This window comes from Sylvia atricapilla, chromosome 4, assembly GCF_009819655.1.
Source record: "Sylvia atricapilla isolate bSylAtr1 chromosome 4, bSylAtr1.pri, whole genome shotgun sequence".
NCBI classification, from domain to species: Eukaryota; Metazoa; Chordata; class Aves; order Passeriformes; family Sylviidae; genus Sylvia; species Sylvia atricapilla.
Window position 1 is genome coordinate 48,691,594 of NC_089143.1, and position 19,821 is coordinate 48,711,414.

The window sequence follows — 19,821 nt, forward strand, 5'->3', positions numbered from 1 at the left end:
AGGAATTCAGCATAACGCATTTTTGTCATAAAGTTATGGTTTCTAAATAAAGCAATTTCTTTTTTGATCTTGTGTTTGTGTTGACCTATGGCTTGGGCAGTAGTTCTTAGCTGTTTTTCCCCAGATATTGCTCAGTCACTACTGGGTGAGTATGCTCATGATTAGCTCTCCAATCCCCTGACTGTTTTCAGGGCTTATTGTCTTTACTTGGTTCCTGGAAATCTGTCTTTTTCACTCTCTCTGCTAATATCTGATCCTTTTGAAAAGGTAAGACTCTGGATATCCCAACATCTTCTAGTACTTTCCCTTTCACCCTGGCCCAGAAGCTGTTCTCACTTGGATGAGGGAATGTAGTGGGTGCATTAAAAAGCTTTTCTTCCTCACCCCACCCATCTGAATCCAAAAAATGACAACAGTCTCCTAAACAATCAGATTATTTCATCAGTGGGTTTGCAGAACCACAAGAGATTGAACCTCTGCTAAAACATCTGTTTCCTGACAGGTTAGGTTTATTATTCCTGAAGTAAGCTTCCAGAAAATGCTTTTGTGTCCTCAACGGTAAGAATTCAACAGACTGGAGATCAGGCTGGCTGCTAAGTGGAAAAGTTAATGTTTTTTGTGAAGGCATAATGCAGCCACCTGTGTACTATTACAGTGTGGAAATTAGTCATTTGTCTGGTATAGCTTTTGGTCTGACAAGTTCTGGAGGTAATAAAACAATTCTCCTTTTTGTGGGTTTTAAGTCAACTTCCCTTCTATCTCCACCCACAAATGCCATGCACATGCCTCTTAACCATGCTGGGTTTTGTACTGTTGGCTGAACTTGCTCATATCCACTTGTAGAGATTTTTTTTTTCCTCGTTCTACTTACAGGATGGATGTGAGGTAGGAATAACAGTTTTCCTTAGTGCTTCCTTTTCTGTGCATTCAAGTTATAGCCCCAAACCTGGTATTAATTTTATTTCTTACAGTCTTCTAATTCATGATTTCTAGTATGGAGGAACACAAAGTGACCTCTTTTCATGGCTATGTTTCTTCTCCAGACCAGGACAGTCATTAAATTTAGCAGTTTGATTTTACACTCTTGTGCAATCTCTTCTCCTGAAGGGAACCCCTGTACAGAGGCCTAGCTGACTAGGCTACAGCTGAATCGGTTTTTTAGTATTCAGATGGAGGATTAAAATGCAGACAGCTTCTTGAATGTGTGTTCCTTTTGCAAAGCAATTTCTGTTTCTTTTCCTGCTGATGGAGAGGGGCCACCTTATCTCCCACGTTGTTTCTAGTGGTTTTGCTGGTGTTTTTTTCCCTCCACCTTCTTTTAAAGGATGGTGCTAATACGTTTGCAGTTCAAGAGGCTCAGTAGTTAAACAGGGCTACATCTATCATAGTTCAGCACTAGCTGGTCTATTGACAAACAGGCTTCCAGCTGAGTGGGGAAAAAGTTTCTGAGCTGCTCAGCTCTTGCCACCAACGTTGGATTTTTGTGTGTCCTCCTCATTTGGAACAATGTTTTCTTTTTCTGTTTGTGTGGGGGGTTTTGACAGTCAAGCTAAATTGGAGCCTGCGAGCGGCTTTTATGAGTGTACCTTCTGCATTTGCCAAAGGCTGATGCAATGCTTGCAACGTTGACAGTGGCTGTACCAACTGGGAGACAGCTGAGACCGACTGATGTAAGGGGCAGCCTTGGTAGTGATCTCCAGTGAGGCTGGGAACGTCTGCTGAACTTGGCCTCTGGGGGTTTAAAGGGGAGAAACCTCTTGGGCTTGATAAGAGCAGTAAGTGGTGTTGTCAGGCCCTTTGGAATTAAATCTCACGGGTTGTCACCACACAGTGTATTTTCCTAATAAATAGGAGCTACACAAGGTGCAGCAGCGCAGTGCAGAGGTTGTTACACAGTTCCCTGTGCTGAAGGACCAGCCTGAGGCGCTTGGCTCAGGGCTTCTGCCCAGCAGGGTGGCATCAAGGGTCTGAGAGCACTGGGCATGGAGTGCGCATTGAAAACCAGTTACCACTCGTGTGCTCCTGATCCTTGTAACAACGATCTTTAGCTTAAAGAGCAAAGAATCCCAAAGCAGTATTGTCATGTAGTTGCCCGGTTTCTTGGGTGTTTTGTTAATGAATTGCAAGAGAATAAATAGAGATGGAGAATAAGTAGGTGGCTGAGGCCCCCTGGTGCCAGCAGAACACACTGCCTGCCTCCAGCAAAAAGCCGCCAAATTTCACTTTTATTAATAGTTACTTTTGATTTTTTTAATATGCCATATTTATTTCTGGTTTTAACACAGAGAAACAATGTTTAGGCTAGAATACCTCATGATGTACTAATTGTTCACATGCAATTGTTCTCTTACTGGAAACATAAATACTCCAGCATTTATTTTTTTGTGTCTTGTTTTGCAAAACTGAGCACAAAATGTCAGGGGATTCTGTTTGCTACCATTATCACTAGTGTTTGCATTCCAGGCAAAAAAGTATACAAGAAAGCTGAAGACTTGTAAGGTAATTTTTTTCATGACATTCATCTCTGCCTAAAAATGACTGAGAGGATAGTACACAATAATAGTGTCTGATAGTGTGGTAATAAATAGTATTTGACTTGTGGGTGGGAGGTGCTGGGGAAGGAGGAGCTAGATGGTTGTGGGATTTTGTTTTGGTTTTATGGTTATTAACCATGAGGTTCTGGTCAAGTTGCTAAGACTTTGAGAATCACTTTCAAATACTATGACCTAAGATAAAGCAGTATGGATATATGTTACAATAGATTACCTTTGTGCTTAAAATTTATCTCTAAAAGTATATGTTCACAACTATTGTGAATTAGTGCAGAGCTCTTCTAGGAAAAAGGTGAGGATCTAGAGGATAGATCCATGCAGGGTAACTTAGTTGTTTCAGTATTTCTGTGTTGCACTAGTCTCAGAATTTGTTGCAAGTGTGGCTTTTGTCAAAATTTACTATTTACTTTTTACTTTACAAAATTTAGCTACTTACTTTTGTGACAAAGTTTTGTCATTCCATTAGGTGTGAATAGCAGCTAATGAAGTTGAAGAAAGAAATTAATTTTGGTGTTTAGTCAGATAGTTGATTGTCACTGTCATCAGTCTGATATCCTCATTTGGCTGTTGCACAAGTTTTTAATAAGCAAGAGAAGGTGGTGAGTGTCCTCTAGAATGCTATTGTATGTTATTTTTAAACAGTGAAAAAAAAAAAAAAAGATGTAAAGTTAGGTCTTTATAAGCATATATGCTTTGATTTATGGGCACTGTGTAAATCAGTGCCTGAAGAGGAAAAGTTACCAAAAAGACCTGAAGTGGCTGAGGGGGAGTGGACAGAATGAGGAAGAGTAGAAAGTTAAATGGAATCTCTCTAGGTACCATGAGATCTCTGCCTTTTGTTCTTATTTAGAGTGCACTTTGGAAGCCTGTTATGGTAATCTGTACAAATTCCAGATCAGTTATTCACAGAAACTCCTTTTTAAGACTGTCAGTCTTTAGAGGAAATGGTAACTTTTGTCAATATACGTAGTTATGTCAAAATGTTTTGGGTGGCAAGCTTTGTTGTTTCTTTACAAAGATGGTAAGGTTGATACTTCCATGATTGTAAAACAAAATGTGCTGAAAATGCAGTTTTCTGCCCTTTTTTTTTTCCCTCTTCTTGTTTTAGGTTTTAAAATGACTGAAGACTATAGATGCAGTCTAGTCAGGCCTCTCGGCTGTCTTCTGAATAAGCTCTAGTTACTATCTGAGTTTTAAAACCCCTTTGTTCAGCTGAGCTTTTTTATGAATATCAGTAGAAGACTTAAGAGCAAATAAAAATAGAGGAGGGCTAAGATTTTCCTTTCCTAATTAGGTGAGTTTCTGTTGAAGAGAGTATTTTATACTTTGTCAGCATTGTCTACACTTCCTAAGGACCAGTTCAGGGTGTAGAAACCTAGTTGTGGGATTTTGAGGAGATGTGTGTATGGGACTGAACATACTCCACCATATTCAATGCTGATCCCTTAAACTGTTCTGGAATTGTAAATGTCTCACTTTTGTTTGGAACAGCTGTGGAACTCTTTCGTTTTAATCTGTAAAAATATAACATACACTGTAACATGTTGTTGGTTTGTTTGGGTTTTTTTTCAGTTCTTCAAGGATCTTATGCATAGCATATGAAGTTTTGCAAGGTTTACAGTATATGAATCAGCATGGAATGGTCCACCGAGCACTCTCCCCTTGCAATATTCTTCTGGATCGAAAGGTACAGCTCCAGGAATAAATCTGTGGGTTTGTTTGCTGCTAACAAGTGCTTTATCATAGATGGAGACTGGACAGTCACAGTGCTTTTGATGGGGGAAAAAATTACAGATCTGGAAAGTTGTTTGTTTTAATTTTTTTTTTTTAAACTTCAATTTCCTCTTATTTCCTAAGTTTCAAATGTAATGCTGAGTTTGTTTTTCTATTCTCTCCCAAACCACACTTTTTTTCCCTTCTCCAAGTTATAATCTAAGTCTATTTGTCATCATTGTAATTAGTTGCAGGACCTTCCTAGCTGTTTAAATAGAAGAATATTTCTTATGGGTAATTAGCTGTCACTGATATTTCTTGTGTTCCATGGTGATACGATACTTACCTTTTTAGATATCAAGGTATTTTTTGTTCATGTTAAATTATTCAAATTTAAGTATCTGTAAATTTCGTTATCACAGTTTTGAGTTGGCAGAGTGGAATACAATTTCTGCTCATAAAAGTTGAGAGAAATTGATTGCTGCTGGTGTCCTCGGAGCAGTTTCTTCATCAGAACCAACTTGTCTGCATAACTCCTCTATCCCTTTTATACTCAGTTTGGGTGGAATAAATAGATCCTCCCCTTGGAAAACAAAGAGAAAGGAGGGGACAAAGATAAAGAACACATGTATTTTTATATGCGTGTAAGCAAATGAAAATCATCATAATGCTCTAACATGCAAAAGTACTCTAGGATTTTAAGATGCTCCTAAAATCAATAAAAGAACAGAACAGGGCTGTGAGACAATAAACTAAGCTCTCCCCTGCCCTTTGAAAGCTTCCTGATGTAGCTTTCTCTGTTGCACCATCTGGAGGCTGGCTGAGTGTAATTCCAAATCCAGCAGAAATAAGGCCTCAGTTTAACTTCTAAGCCTAATTTTCTGTTGTTTTAGTGTTAGCATTCTGTCTTCACATTAAAAAAAAAAAAAAAAAGTACGTGGAAAAACTGTTTGTTTGAAATACGTGTTGATATTGGTAAGGAGAGCAAGATAGTAATGAGATGATGGAAGGTCTGCAGAAGCAAGGCTGGGTAAATGGAAGAGTTGAGGGAATAGTATTAATGTTTAGGGGATTCTAGGAGTCAAAAAGGATTTTGAACAGTTTTCAAACAGGAAGAATGTTCAGTGAAGTATTTAATCCTTTTCAATTTACTGAAAATACACTGTAACTTAAAAATTTCTGATGTGTTCCAAACAAAGTGATTTACTTAAGGCTCTTGAGATGTAAAAGCATTAGAAATAAGCACCTCTTTAACTTGCAGTGCACTTCTGCTTAATAGATGAGACAGAAATGTAAGAGGGTACTTTTTATAGGTTTCTGTCCTCTGACAGCTAATGCAATTTGAAATTTATTTTTTTACTTTTTTAACTTAAACACAGATTCTTCCTATGCTGGATTCTGCTGCTCTTGATAGTTTATTTTTCCCTTTTCAGGGGCATGTGAAATTGGCTAAATTTGGACTCTACCATATGACTGCACAAGGTGTTGATGTTGACTTTCCTATAGGGTAAGGATGCAGCTACACAATGCAAATACATCAGAGACTTATTTTTTCAGGAAATAAATTATGTCTAGAGCAGCCCTTATACAGAAGCTTCTGATAATGTCACTAAAGAAGTTGTCATCGATTAGGTGAAATGAATGAAAAATAGGGAATAGGTACCATGCCAGCATGTTAGCCTAATGATCTGATGTCAGTCTTTGTTCCCTAGATTTGCCTTCAGATACTAATAGTTCCCTATAACTTGGATTCCTAATTTCAAATTTAGGAATATGCACAATCAGTGTTTCGCTGTTCCCCACCAATGTAAGGTTTCTGTCTCTTTATAAGTTTATGATTTATTTTCAAGTGATCATACCATATCACAAAGCACTGCCTTGTTGCACTTGGGTGTTTGTCACTTTTTGGTTTTTTAAGGGTGTCGTGTTGTTTTCAAATTAAATACTGAGCTGATTCTTAAAGACATGGCCAAAAGGAACTGATTTCCTTTCAAAATGTGATTGTATATTTTTTAAGTATTATAGTGAAGTGTTGACAGAAAGAAAAGTGATAATATTATTTTAAAATCATCTAGTAGAAGGTAATATATGTCCTTAACACTTTTTGTTACTTTTTCTTTCCAAATTCAAAAGTTTTGATGGGAATACTCTATCAGTGAAAAGATTACCGCCACTATCCCAAAGTATGAGTCTAGGATACACTTATTTAATATCCTAATGCTGAAACTCAACCTGTGTTTTTCCTAAGACTTGTAAAAATACCACTTTGAAACTTTAGGTTTCCTTTCACAAAATGGCAGAACTGGTGATTGGGATTTGACTATGCTGGAGTGAAACTTTGCTGTAATGTGTAGATTTTGACTGAATAAAATAGGCAGTATCCTGGTTTCTCAGAATTCCAAACTATGCTGATAATGTAATGGGAAGTCACACTTTTTGGATAGATAGATATTATCTAATGTTGCTACATCTTTCCAGGTACCCATCCTATCTGGCACCTGAAGTAATTGCACAGGGAATAGGCAAACCAAGTGACCACACTCAGTGTGAGAAGCCTCTGCCTTCTGGACCTAAATCAGATCTGTGGTCTCTTGGCATAATACTATTTGAGCTTTGCATGGTATGTAAAAGAATAATTCTCTTGATTTTGACTATGGGGGAATGGTTTCATTAACTTGATTGTTCTTGAATGTGGGGTTAATGATGCCCTGCCCATCATCCAAGCCCAAATATCAGAATATGTTAGCATTCCCACCTGGACAGTACTGATTTTTCAAGCCATAGGATGCATTTTGGTATGTAGGATGCTTGGTATATGTGTTGACCATGAAGGATAGTTTCCTGTGGAGCCACAAGAATTTGACTGCAAGGCTGTTCCATTTAAGAGAAGTTATCAATGATACATTTTTTGCTATATCATGATGTGAAACGGTTTCTGCCAGAGTTAGGGTAAATAAGGTTTTTTTTTCTTACAGATAGTTTTGATAAAATTCATATGTAGAAGCTTTTTTCACTGGTTTTGGATAAAGATGGGATACAATGTTATCTAAATATTTTCATGTAGCAGCTGTTTCTTTCAAATTCAAGTGTAATTTGACTTTATTATTTTTTAGGGGAGAAAATTATTTCAGAGTTTGGAGATAGCAGAAAGATTGAAATTTATACTTATGTTAGGTAAGTAGCACAAAATCAATTTTTCAAATTTCCAAGCAGCTCTATGATTAGAGCTTTACAGACCAATCAGCTTATGATGCTCAGACCTAAAGGACTTTACCTTTGTCATCTTTCATCTACACATTTAAATAGGCATTTGTAGTGCATTGCTTCTCTAGGGAAAGTATGGAGCAGGATGCCAGGGAAAAAACTTGGGACGAGCTGGCAGTATATTAGAGTAAGGGTGAACTATTAAAAAAAAAAAAAAAAAATCTTCAAGAATGATAGTAATTTTCATAGTTATTTGTTGGTTTGTGTTGCAGGAGGTTTCTGAAATGAGATAGTTTTCTTCAGTGACATCAGTTCCTATCTCTACAGTACATGTGTAGTAATGGCCAAGCAAGGGGAAGCACAACTCAAACAGGAAGACAGAAATAAGAGAGATGAGAAGTGTTTTAGTGAACTCAGGCTTTTGTCTCTGGTTTCACCTTCAAACTATAAAACATCACTACAAAAGTGGAACTTAATGTAGTAAGTTTAATGTAGATGGCTTAATGTAGATGAGTCAGGAAGTGGGACTGTCCTTGCTGCTTTTCAAACTTGATTTCTGGTGGTGTTTATGTATAAACCATGGGAAGGGGAAAGGCATGAGTTAGTATTATCCAGAGCAAACAGCAATACTGTTAAAATTAATTGCTGTCAGGAGAAATATCTTTTTCATTCAGCAGCTAGTGCTTGAGTGCTGAAATTCTGACTGTCTTGGGGATTTGGTAACAAGGCTTCCTGAAGCATCTCAATACACTTCAGTCTGAATTCAAGTTGTTGGTTTATCCACTGAAAAGCATTCATGTCCTGACTTGGGAATTGTTTGTTCAATGAAGTAGTGGTAAGAAATTCTAAAATACTGCTAGTATTATCTGCAAGGAGCAACAGAGGCAAAAATTACTTCAAGATTAATGTAGGTACCCTTAAGTTCTTCCAAGGAATTTTCTTTTTAATTTTATTAATTTGTAAGTTGTTTTACTTTATTTGGCAGAGACTGAAACTCTGGACTAGGGCTCTAAATAGATACTCACTGTAACCTTAGGTGTGCTACTTAACTTACCTAGGCTTCTGTCTGCATAGGATATAATAATTTTCATTTCTGATTTTGATAATTCACTTTCCAATGATGCAGCAGTGTCAGTAAAAAGCCAAAATTAAGTGCTTTTTATTTAAGTGGACTGATAACCTGTTTAATTGGTATCACTTAATTAATAATCTTTAACTTTTTATTGTTATGTTTGTTTTTCAAAGGCTGTGTAGATGATATTGTAACTGTATTGGCTGAAGAACATGGTTGCCTTAATACTATTAAGGTTTGTGAAACTTATTTGCACTTCCATGCTGGCTTACCCAGAATATTTTATTATTGCTGCATAGTATTTTGCATATTTTTTTTTAATTCATTTGATCACGTACTTCATTACAGTACGATGAAAAATTTTGAAGACCAAACTACATATCTAAGATCCTTTCAAATAGCCAGCACTGGTAATCTTCTTTGTTAAAATTGCTGTCAGTTTCAGTAAATGTTAATGTTCTCTGAGTAGTTTAATAAGGTATAAATTTTCTGTAAAGTTTTGGTGATTCAGTATTTTTCTTCGAGAAATTAAATTTTCTGTCTGATCCACTTTACACATTCTGATAGTGTAGGTTTATATAGTTCAACTTTTCCTTACCTACAAAAATGACCACTGAATTTTAATGTCTGTATATTTTGGGACCTTATATAAAACAGTTCTGATTGTTAGCAGAAGGAAGTTGCCAGGTACTGCATTGTTTCCAGGGGGGTACAGAATATCTAAATTAAAATATAAGTAAAAAGCTGCATACATTGCAAATTTTTCAGATTTCTTTCCCCTAAATCATATATAGGATTGGGAGGTGAGAAGAATTACTTCCCCAGAATTTTGGTCTCACACAGCCAACCTCATGTGCGTAGGTGTGAAATTTTATTGCCATTTTATTGCCCTTAAAGGAATAGCCTGTATGTTAAAAGTTAAGTATGAGCCAAGTGACTTGCTGAATTAAGACAGTAATAAACAGACCTCCTCCATATTTTTTTTTTTTAATGTTCCAGGACCTTTCTGAAAATATCATAGCTCTACTGAAGAAATGCCTTACGTTCCAGCCTTCTAAGAGGCAAGTATTCAGTCCAAGAGCCTGGTAAACTCTATGGGTTACTATGAAATTAGAACTGTTGCTGAACCTTTTTTTGGAATACTGACACTTGGGCTACTTATAAGAAAGTCTCAGTTTTGTATTTTTCAGTGTTTAAAAGAGAAGAATTAGAGGTCTGAATTTGGGCTGTACACAGACTAGTTAGTTGTGCTGCATGAATTGAAAAACATTCATAGACATTTTTTGCTATTAAAAACCAATATAATTTAAAATAACTTGCTAATATTCATTACTGGGGGCCTTCATTTGCTGAAATGCAACGTTTTTGGGAGCAGTTTGCTCTTATTGTTTTATCCTCTTCTCTTGATTTAAGGCCAACTCCAGAGGAATTGCTACATGACAGTTTGTTCAGTGAAGTATCCTCACTATACCCTCCCTTCCACAAACCTGCTGGTCTGTTCTCATCTTCTCCAAGGTGTGCCAATTTAACACTTCCTGAAGACATAAGTCAATTATGTAAAGGTAAAAGCAGGCAGTGGGGTAAATGTCATTGAAGGGGGAAGGAAAAATACAGTGTTATTGCATTTTTCTCTCTAACAAATTATTCACAGAGGCTGTTAAATTTTACAACACCAGATTAATGTAATAAGTTGTTTAATGGAGGGAAACGTGGGCAAACATGTTTTGAGGGATGTGTGCATGCCAGAGGAGTCACATCTTAATTTTATGCTTCGACCTCAGGGAAAAGATAACATTAGTATTCAAGTCCATGTTGCAAAAGCAGAACATGTCATTTTGCTTTTGTTTGAGGTGATTTTTTTTCTACTTATTGGTAATTGAATTCTGCTGGATCATAGCATAAGATGATTTTTGGAAGGACTGGAAAACAAAGTGTTTGTGAAAGAGGTTACATTCTGGACTAAAAGATAAAACTTTTAAGTTGAAAATGTTATTGCTCTTAAATACTGATTAGTTTTGTCTTATGGATGTTTAGAAAATCTCATCTAGACAAAGGTTTTTTGCCTTGTTAGAATGAGTGTGGTACGTGAAGAGAAGAGAGATTATAGCTACTCAGTGGGAATCACTTGCTTCTTACTTTAAGTCTTAGTGCTGTGTACAAAACACTGTTTTGTTTAAAAACACACAGGAAGCTTAAGTCCATACTTGGTGTATTCCTGTGAGGAGTTCATGGCACACTGCAGAAATACCTGCTTTTTTCTTGACTTCTTTCCTTAAATCTCCCTAAAGAGCACTTGCAAAAGAAAGATCACTTTTCCTCTAACTTCATATTAAGGTTATGATCTTTCAAGAAGAATAAAGTTTTTTTCAACAGTATGTGTTTAGAGTTGTAGGAAGAAATACAAACTACCTAAAGGGCAGTACTTTATTTTTGTGTTGTTTCTCCCAACAGATGAAGACAATGATTACCTCGCAGAAAGATCAGTTGAAGAGGTTTATTATCTCTGGTGTTTGGCTGGAGGAGACTTGGAGAAAGAACTTGTCAACAAGGAAATAATTCGATCCAAGCCACCTATCTGCACACTTCCCAAGTAAGGATGGAGAAGCACTTTAGGGAGAAGGGAGGGAGGATGGATGGATGGAGAACACTAGTGATTGCAAGAGAACATACTTAGTTTAAAGACCTGTACATGTGAAAAACACTGAAAATGGCATTCTTGAACAGAATTGTCACTTCCCCTCTTACCCAGCTTAAGGCATTGAATGCCTTGTATCTGTCACCTACCTACTGCTTTCTGAAATTGCAAAGATGCTGGTGAAGTGGAAAATACTGAAATGGGAGTCCGTAAATTTTGCACACTTTCCAATAGAATTAAGTTTTAGTAATAATTTCTCACTGTGCTTCAGAGGGATATTTGTAATTTAATTTATATATTACGTAGCAAATTCACACATTCTTAATTCCCTTTCACAGAGCAGCAGTACTGAATGCAGCAGCAGTTATTCAGATCAGCTAATTACTTATTTTCAAAGTGCTTTGTTTTATGACTTAAAACTCTGTAGCAGCATTTTAGTGATTGGTACTTTTATCTTACTGCTGCGTATGTTGCAATTTTATGTAGAATGTTGATGTTTTAATCCTGTGATCTGATCTTAATATATATCAATTTACTGTTTCTCTGTTTAAAAAAGAGATGAAGTATGTGTACAGCCAAAAGGCAGTATCTTTTAAAAGAAAAAAAATGGAAATAGATTTTAAGTGTTATTTTGATATCAAAATTAGTATGAGATTTTTGAGGGGTTGTTTATCTCTTTGCCCATAGGTGAAGGCAGGTGCTTTTCAATTATGAGAGACAAATGTTTTCTACCATACTGTCTGTCTTGAAGATGAGGAGTTAATTTCAAAAATGGAATCTAATTCCAAGTGACACTGAGAATACTAGGTTTAATTCTGAAAATAAGTTTCATGTGGCCTACTTTAAAAATATCATAATAATGGAAAATTTGTGTACACTGTATCTTGGATACATTTGTATCCTTAGATGTACTGCAGCAGAAAAGGTCAGACTTTTGCTTGGCATTTTTGTCATGATGGGAACTGCCTTTCATATGATAAAAATATTTTAATTTTGCTTTTCACAATAAATTACAGACGTGGTCTGTGAAAGATCAAGGAATAAAAGGGGATATTAATCCCATATCTCATAAATCTTTCTTTATGTGCAAAGAAAAGTTATAGAAAACCTGAAATGTGCCATTTTACAGAAAAAGCTGTCTGAATAACTTAAGAAGTTTGTGTATTCCCTTGATAGCAGGTTTCATGCCATGCAGTCAATACAGTATACTTCTAAGACCTAATACTTTGTTTTAAAAGAGAAAACTTATTGATGTAAGAATTTCTTTTTTCCTAGCTCAAGTCCTGTGTTATAAAATGACCTAGTTCCTTTTTTGTTCTTGTTTTTGAAGCTTTTTATTAGAAGATGGTGAGAGCTTTGGGCAAGGACGAGATAGAAGTTCCCTCCTAGATGACACAACCGTGACTTTGTCTCTGTGCCAGCTCCGAAATGTAAGAGTGATACTGTGCATTTCTTATGTTCTTCTCTGCAGAAACATTTGTTTAAAGGGAATATGTAACAGCAGGTCCTACTGCTGTTTCCATCAACAGAAGTGTCACTGATTTCCAGGAGAATACTTCTTAGTGTCCAAGTCAGATTCTGACTTGTGCTATTAAACTGCTTTGCCTGCAAAAGCTTAATAAATTTGATTTGTCTTCTCTCCCTCCCTTTCCTTTTTCTGTTACCTGTTTTGTTCCAGTGTAGTGCAAATAGTTCTGTACCACCTGGCATTCTCCACAATTGCTGCAACTGTTTGATTAGGAAATGTCTCCTGTATACTTTAATTGCTGTCTGTCAATGGCTCACATTATCTAAAGGAAAAATCAATTCATTTCAGTTTCAGCTATTCAAAAGCTTTTTACTTAACATTGGATACCAGTTTTCCACTAGTTGATTACTAGTTTTTGGAATATATAGCATTAAACGTCTAGTTCAAAAGATCTCTTCAAACATTTTGCAAAACTGCTGTAATGCAGTTTTCTTCCACATTCGTTGGGAAAACCAACATATCATAACTCATGACTTGGCTTGATGTAATGATCAGTTACAAGATTTACTGCGTATATCACTGAAATTTTTTATTTGTTTACATGTCTTTGTTCATGTAGAGCTTTATTGCTGTCAAATTGGGAAACTATGCTGCACTGTTTGCAGCTTGCTTTTTATAGTAGCATATGCAATTCTCTCAGTTTTTTTTTTTTTTTTAAAACCTTTCTACATGATTACAGGGGTTAGTACAAGAAGTACAAAGAAGGTGAGTCCTGACTCTGCCATCTTAATACTGGAGGTAGTGTGTCAAACACTGTGTAAACACATTTCTTCAGTAGAAGTTTGCAGTGTGTCACACGAATGCATTGAGGCTGACAAAGAACTATGTTATTTTTTTCAGTTGATCAGTGAGCCTTGCAAGGCAGGAGGGAGGTTAAAAATATTCAACATTTATTTTAAACATAATATACACTGCAGCCTCTACTGCTCTCAATAGAGGGCAGGTTTTTAAGGCTTTTTTAAAATATTTTGATCTTTAATTTTGGATATTGCTGCCTACTTCTATAAATACAGCAGGAAATAATTATATACTGAAGCTTCATTTTGTGGAAGATGCAAGACTGAGCCTTGCAGCATTAGTTGAAATAAGTTTTTGAACTTGTACAATTTTTCAAACACCTTTTATAGAGCAGAGTAGAATGCTTATAATCAAAAAAAGAGCAGTACTGAATGAACTGAGAATGAACTCTTCTATCAGTCCCAAGAGGAACAGGCTGTGTGCCTGCAAGTTAAGGGCTGAACAGCAAAACAGGGCACTGCAGGGAACATGGCATTAAACATTAATCATGCACCACAAGATGTCTGAAAACTTCAGTCAAAAATCCAGCCATGTTTGTCACCTTTGCTGACTGTATTTCCTAAAAGGAATTCAGGTTAGCATAGCTCTTGAACTGATTAGAACCATTAAAAAAAGTTGTGCAATTGCTTTGCAGCTACTTGGATAGGAAGTCCGTGTAGAAAAATGAGGAAACAAAGAACTATGTAATACCATTGATCTATTAATCCATGGTGCATATAAACTATATTTTGTGTAGAAATAGGTTTATGGATATCTTTAGGCAGGAGAACTTGAATCAACTCCAAAAGCCTGTATTGGCAAAAGGTTTTAATGTTGAAGGCTGTGTGCTTCATTGCTGGTGAAGGACTGAGCTAGTGCTTAGGTCTCAAGACAAGTTACTGAATTTGACAGTGGAATTCCCATTTAATAGTTTTTTGTATTCCACTAAGATTTCCACTTGAATTCTGAGCAGCATTGTGATAATGAATTGTTTTTCTTCCTCCTTTCAGAGACTGAAGGATGTTGGTGGAGAAGCATTTTATCCATTGCTTGAAGATGAGTAAGTATGTGTATAAATTTGTACATCTGTAACACACTGAATTTGGAGTTATTCATTTTATTTGAGTGGCACACTGCGCAGCTAGACACAACTGCCTCCCCAAGGCAAAACTAACATTTCCTTGGCTCTGAAAGTCAAGGGCTGATAAGCATGCTGCAGTTAAGGCCCTGATACCAAACTGAGGGTCTGAGCCTCTGTCCTGGAATCAATTGTTTGTGCTGAATATACAAAATTATCCATTTATTCTTGTTTCTGACTTAGAAATGCTTTATATGGTATTATTTTCAGTGATTTGTTTTTCTTGCTGTTCTTGTTTTTTCCAGCCAGCCTGCTTTACCTCATTCCAACAGTAGCAATGAGCTCTCTGCAGCTGCTACTCTTCCTCTGATCATCCGGGAGAGGGACACAGAATACCAGCTAAATAGAATTGTCCTGTTTGACAGACTGTTGAAGGTATGGGGTCCTTGGGATGCTGGATGATTGGATTTGGTCTATTAATTGGAAGATTTTGAAAGACCAAGTAATTGTAAAAGGAAGCAGAGATACAAGAGACCACAGTAGGAAAAGGGGAAGATAAAAGCCCTTCAGAAGTATAAGAAGATTGAAAATAAAAATAGAACAAATTATTCTCAGCACTGGTGAATATAAAAGTAGGTTTTAAAGTATGCACATGGAAATAGAGCTGCTGCTAATACTGGTTATTTACTGGTGAAAACAATTTTACATCTTTATTTCATAATAGACTAAACTATTATAGGTATAAGTATGCCTGTAACATTCCTGCATTTCCAGTAAAGTATTCCAGTAAAGCAGTAAAGTATTTGAAAATAAGGCAGTCCATGTTATAAATGTGAGGTTTATACTGGGTAGAGGAATAGCAGCCCCTAATCTATATATATGTAGAGAGATGGATTCCTGTTTAAGAATTAGAGAGCTGATGCACATTATCAAGGATAAACTAGAAATGTTTAATAAAAACATTTGGTGGATGTTTTTGGTGGATGCAGGTGGATGCACAGTATGAAAAGAGACATATAATGAAGAAAAAAATCATAGTAAAAATTTGGATTGGTAGATCTATCCGGTATATACCAAAACACATGAATGCTTTTATGAGAAAGAATGGATATTTTAACATCAAGCAGTAGTCCTTCATCCAGGCCTTCCAGTTAGGAATTAAATGCACTTTTCATATTCGTGATTCAGACTTTTTCATTTGGAGAAAGACTGTCTCAGGTTTGGGATTTGAATTGTTTCAGTTACATGGTAACATATTTTCAGTTAATCTCTTCTCTTTGAAGGCCTACCCCTACAAGAAAAACCAGATTTGGAAAGAAGCCAGGATTGACATCCCTCCCCTTCTGAGAGGCATAACCTGGGCTGCCTTGTTGGGTGTTGAGGTAAGGGCTGGAAGTTCCAGTACTGACTGGGGATGGAGTGGGTTAGGAATGGGGTTGACAAGGAAGCTGGAATGGGTTTAAAGATGTGGCAGGTAGGTTGGTGGAATTTCAAACAAAATGAGTCATGAAATTGTGCAAATAAAGACAATGTTCTGATAAACTTGCTTCTTTTCTGTGACATTATTTGATTTCAGAAAGCATATGTAAACTTGACTGCCTTTAATTTCAATTATTATTTTCAGTGGAAAATAATACCCCATTTCATAGTTAAGAGGGTTTTTTTGTTTGGATTTTTAATATTTTGACAAATGCAGTTGACAATCCTTCTGCTCCAGTTAGCAGTAGTTGGGCGAAACAAGAAAAAACACATGAAATGTATTTTTCTCACCTACCAATCAATACACTTCCCAGAAAGAATGGACAGTAAATCAATCAAATACAGTCCTTTTGGACAAAGGAATGTCCTAAAAATGAGGGCTCCTCACAGTTACTGGACTACCCAGCGTTTGGATTTACCTTACTTGCTATCCTGCAGCAGCAGATCATAAAGATTCTTAGAGATAACACATCCTAAGTTATTCAGGAGATTTAGCTTAGGATATGATCTTCTGAGTACTATATAATAAAATCAACAAAAAAGCTGTAAAGATGAAGAAAAACTGCTGGTCAAGCTTGTCGCCTGAGTCTTAGGAAATGAAACAATTCTCATGCTTCAGCGACTTGCCATCTGTATGATATGGGTGTTTTCCTGTCCCATGACATTGAAATGAACTTGTTAATATTCCTGCCTTGAGATTTATGCAAAGACAGGCTACTTAAGTCATCTCTATTGGCAGTATCAATTAACAGGCAGTTGGATTCAGTGCTTTTAGAGATGGTGCTGGAAGCTACTTGCCAGGTAAGGTAAGCACTGTATTTAAACTGAAAGCATCTCTTGAAAAGGGGAAACTACAAAGCACATAGCTTTCTGCATAAAGAACTGAAAATCACTGAAGATCATGCTGAGGAGATCTATGGAAAGGTCTGTATGTCTTGAGTTAGTAACAGAATAAAGATGATTTTGTTAAAATTAAGCTGTCAGAATCTTCTGTTCTTCTGCTAAATGAAGTTCTTAACAGAAACAGTCAACTTCTGCATGTCACCATGTATGTTGTCATATGCACTTAGATGGGCGAGGGCATTCTAAATTCAAGTATTCTTTTTCCATACTTAGGGTGCCATAGAAGCAAAATACGACGCCATTGATAAAGACACACCGATTCCTACAGACAGACAAGTAAGACTTAGGGTGTTACCAAATATTGTAACACCATGGTTCCCCTTGCCCTCTAGCCTTACACTGTAGCAAGAATCTGGCAAAATAGTTGGACACAAATACTTTAACTCAGCTTACAACATGGGGAAGCCGAAATCCTTCTTTACTTTATAATCACTGTTTCTGTAGCAGCAGTACTGTAGTGAACAATATTAATGATTTGTTTTTATAAATCGTGGGTTTGCCAAATGTTTGTTGTGCCTGTTGGACCTTGTGGCAGATAATGCTGAGTACCTTGAGGTCCTGTAATGCAAACTATACTTGACAGAAATGGGGATTTGAGCAATTTGGTTCTCCAAGAAGAGAATGTTCTCTTACCAGACATGAAAAGAAATGACAAAGAACAGCTGTTCCTTTCAGCTGGGTAAAGAAATATTTTCCGTCAAATTGGTTGCAACATTGAGAACTCTGATTTGGTTACTTTTTAGAGCAAAGCAATATTGCCACTAAAAAGGCATCCAGAAGTAAAAAAGCTGTATCTGTCATCTGTTTTCTGCCTTTTTCAAGGGCTAGAACCCTTTAAAAATTATGAGTGCAGAAGAGGAGAAAAAAAATCTCTATTTTTCAACTTCGACATGTCTGTTAGGTTCCCTGTTAGTTTTGGTTTGAGAGTGATGGAGGAGGCAGATTGTGTATGATGGTGGTCTGACCTACATATTTTGGATGACTTCCACCTCTAGTGTTGCAAGATTGCTGTAATGCTGCCCCACTTACCCCAATTTCTCTTTGTATGCTTGGCTGTGGTGCAGATTGAAGTTGATATTCCTCGTTGCCATCAGTATGATGAACTGCTGTCATCACCAGAGGGTCATGCAAAGTTCAGACGTGTATTGAAGGCCTGGGTTGTTTCCCATCCTAATTTGGTGTACTGGCAAGGTGAGTTTGACTAGTTGGCAAGAGCAGATAATTGAATGGAAAGCCTTGATTGACTCAAAAGTACCTCCTGCTTTTCACCCCCATAATATGAGCCTTTTTTTGGGTGCTTTCCTTTCTGTTTCCTTTGAAGAATGAATCCGTGGGTTATTGCAAATTTAAATCCTAGTAACTTGTATTTAATTTATAATAAATATTGCCCCACTCTTTGTTGTATATTCAGGCTTTATAAGTTTCAGTCACTTTATTTTAAAAAGAAAAGTCTGTTGCTTGCTATTAAGCTCTCAGATAATACTGCACAAGTTACTGAGTTCTTGGGACAGTAATTGGCATTTCTTGGATGCCTTAGCAGAATAATCAATTTGGCATTATAGCTGAATATTTTGAAATCCTTGCTGTTTTCATGCCTAGATTTCACAGTTGTTCTCACCATTACTTGTGAAGGCCTGATAATGCAGAACCAGTATCTGGTGTGCAAATTTTCATTATAAATTAATGTCTTTATCTTGTGTGTTAAAATAAATGAGCTCTTTGTGCTTTCTATTCATGGCTCTTCTCTTTTTAGGTCTTGACTCTCTTTGTGCCCCATTTCTGTACTTGAATTTTAACAATGAAGGTGAGCGCCTTTTTCTGCAGTGAGTGAAGAAAAGCACAGTCTCTCATCTGTATCTATGTGCAGACAGATGTGTGAATCCACTTAGAGATGGAAAGTTTCTGTATCTACAAAGGAATTTTTAAGCTCTTGTTGCCACAGGTCAAAAGAAATGGTTGGGGTTTTGAAAACTGCGTGTGGTGTACTGCTCTTCAAGCAGGGGTTCAAGTATTGTTTATTGCAAAGTACAATAATGATATATAATGAAAGGCACAAATAATCTTAAAAAGAAAAATGAAGAGAGGCTGCTGTAGCACTTGTATTTTTCAGTGAAGCTGTAGTTCAGCCTTGCTTAAGGTGAATGTATTATTTGGTAACCTAAGTGTTAAACTGTCAGACCAGCTTTGTTTAGAAAAGTTTCAGATCTGCTTTAGATATATGACCTTTATCTTCTTAGAATGTGATTTTTTCATAACAAATGTAGTCCAAGCTTTTATTGTGTTATACTTGGTTTCTTTATATAAAGTCTCTGTGTGGGAAAACTAGTTTCTTAGGACAATGACTCCCATTATACCTACTGTGCATGCAATAATTTTTGTGTGTAGATTGATTTAAGTATTTATGCATATTATCTGGTTAATAATGAACTTTTTTAGATGTAATTAAATTCTGCCTCTGTGATTACATCTGTTTTTTCTAATTCTTTCAGCTCTGGCATATGCCTGTATGTCTGCTTTTATTCCAAAGTATTTGTATAACTTCTTTCTGAAGGATAATTCTCATGTTATTCAAGGTAAGTTTGTCCCTTTATTTGGTGTAGTTCTAAGAGAAAAATATGCTTTTTCAAGGGGTTGCAAAATAGGGATGCAGTTAAAATCACATACCTGTGCAAGAAAATTTGGAACAAAATAAGTGGTTAAGGATTCAGACAGCAAAAAAAATCCAGATGCACATACACACACAGAAGTGTTCTATGTAATATCCAAGGTAAGAGTCAGACTATTCTGCTTTCTAAAGTTGTGAAAACAGTAAATAGTCCTTCTAGTGTTACGTTGTAAAGGCTTACCCTTCAGTTGATCAAAGTTATCGTGTTAGAGGAG

The 19,821-nt window shown here is 36.4% G+C and overlaps 2 protein-coding genes across 2 annotated transcripts in view; one reads left to right on the forward strand and one right to left on the reverse strand.

The window, feature by feature from the left end:
- The window catches only part of NPNT (nephronectin), a 274,897-nt gene that overhangs the window by 133,195 nt on the left and 121,881 nt on the right, over positions 1–19,821 (reverse strand). The window lies entirely within an intron of this gene.
- The window catches only part of TBCK (TBC1 domain containing kinase), an 83,304-nt gene that overhangs the window by 14,166 nt on the left and 49,317 nt on the right, over positions 1–19,821 (forward strand). Inside the window, exons 3-18 of the mRNA XM_066317833.1 lie at positions 4,125–4,239; positions 5,699–5,772; positions 6,744–6,885; positions 7,379–7,439; positions 8,715–8,776; positions 9,541–9,602; positions 9,955–10,103; positions 10,993–11,131; positions 12,507–12,606; positions 14,492–14,541; positions 14,865–14,994; positions 15,843–15,941; positions 17,155–17,217; positions 18,006–18,132; positions 18,695–18,745; positions 19,431–19,514. Coding sequence (XP_066173930.1) covers positions 4,125–4,239; positions 5,699–5,772; positions 6,744–6,885; positions 7,379–7,439; positions 8,715–8,776; positions 9,541–9,602; positions 9,955–10,103; positions 10,993–11,131; positions 12,507–12,606; positions 14,492–14,541; positions 14,865–14,994; positions 15,843–15,941; positions 17,155–17,217; positions 18,006–18,132; positions 18,695–18,745; positions 19,431–19,514 — 1,508 coding nt within the window. The remainder of the gene's footprint in view (positions 1–4,124; positions 4,240–5,698; positions 5,773–6,743; positions 6,886–7,378; positions 7,440–8,714; positions 8,777–9,540; positions 9,603–9,954; positions 10,104–10,992; positions 11,132–12,506; positions 12,607–14,491; positions 14,542–14,864; positions 14,995–15,842; positions 15,942–17,154; positions 17,218–18,005; positions 18,133–18,694; positions 18,746–19,430; positions 19,515–19,821) is intronic.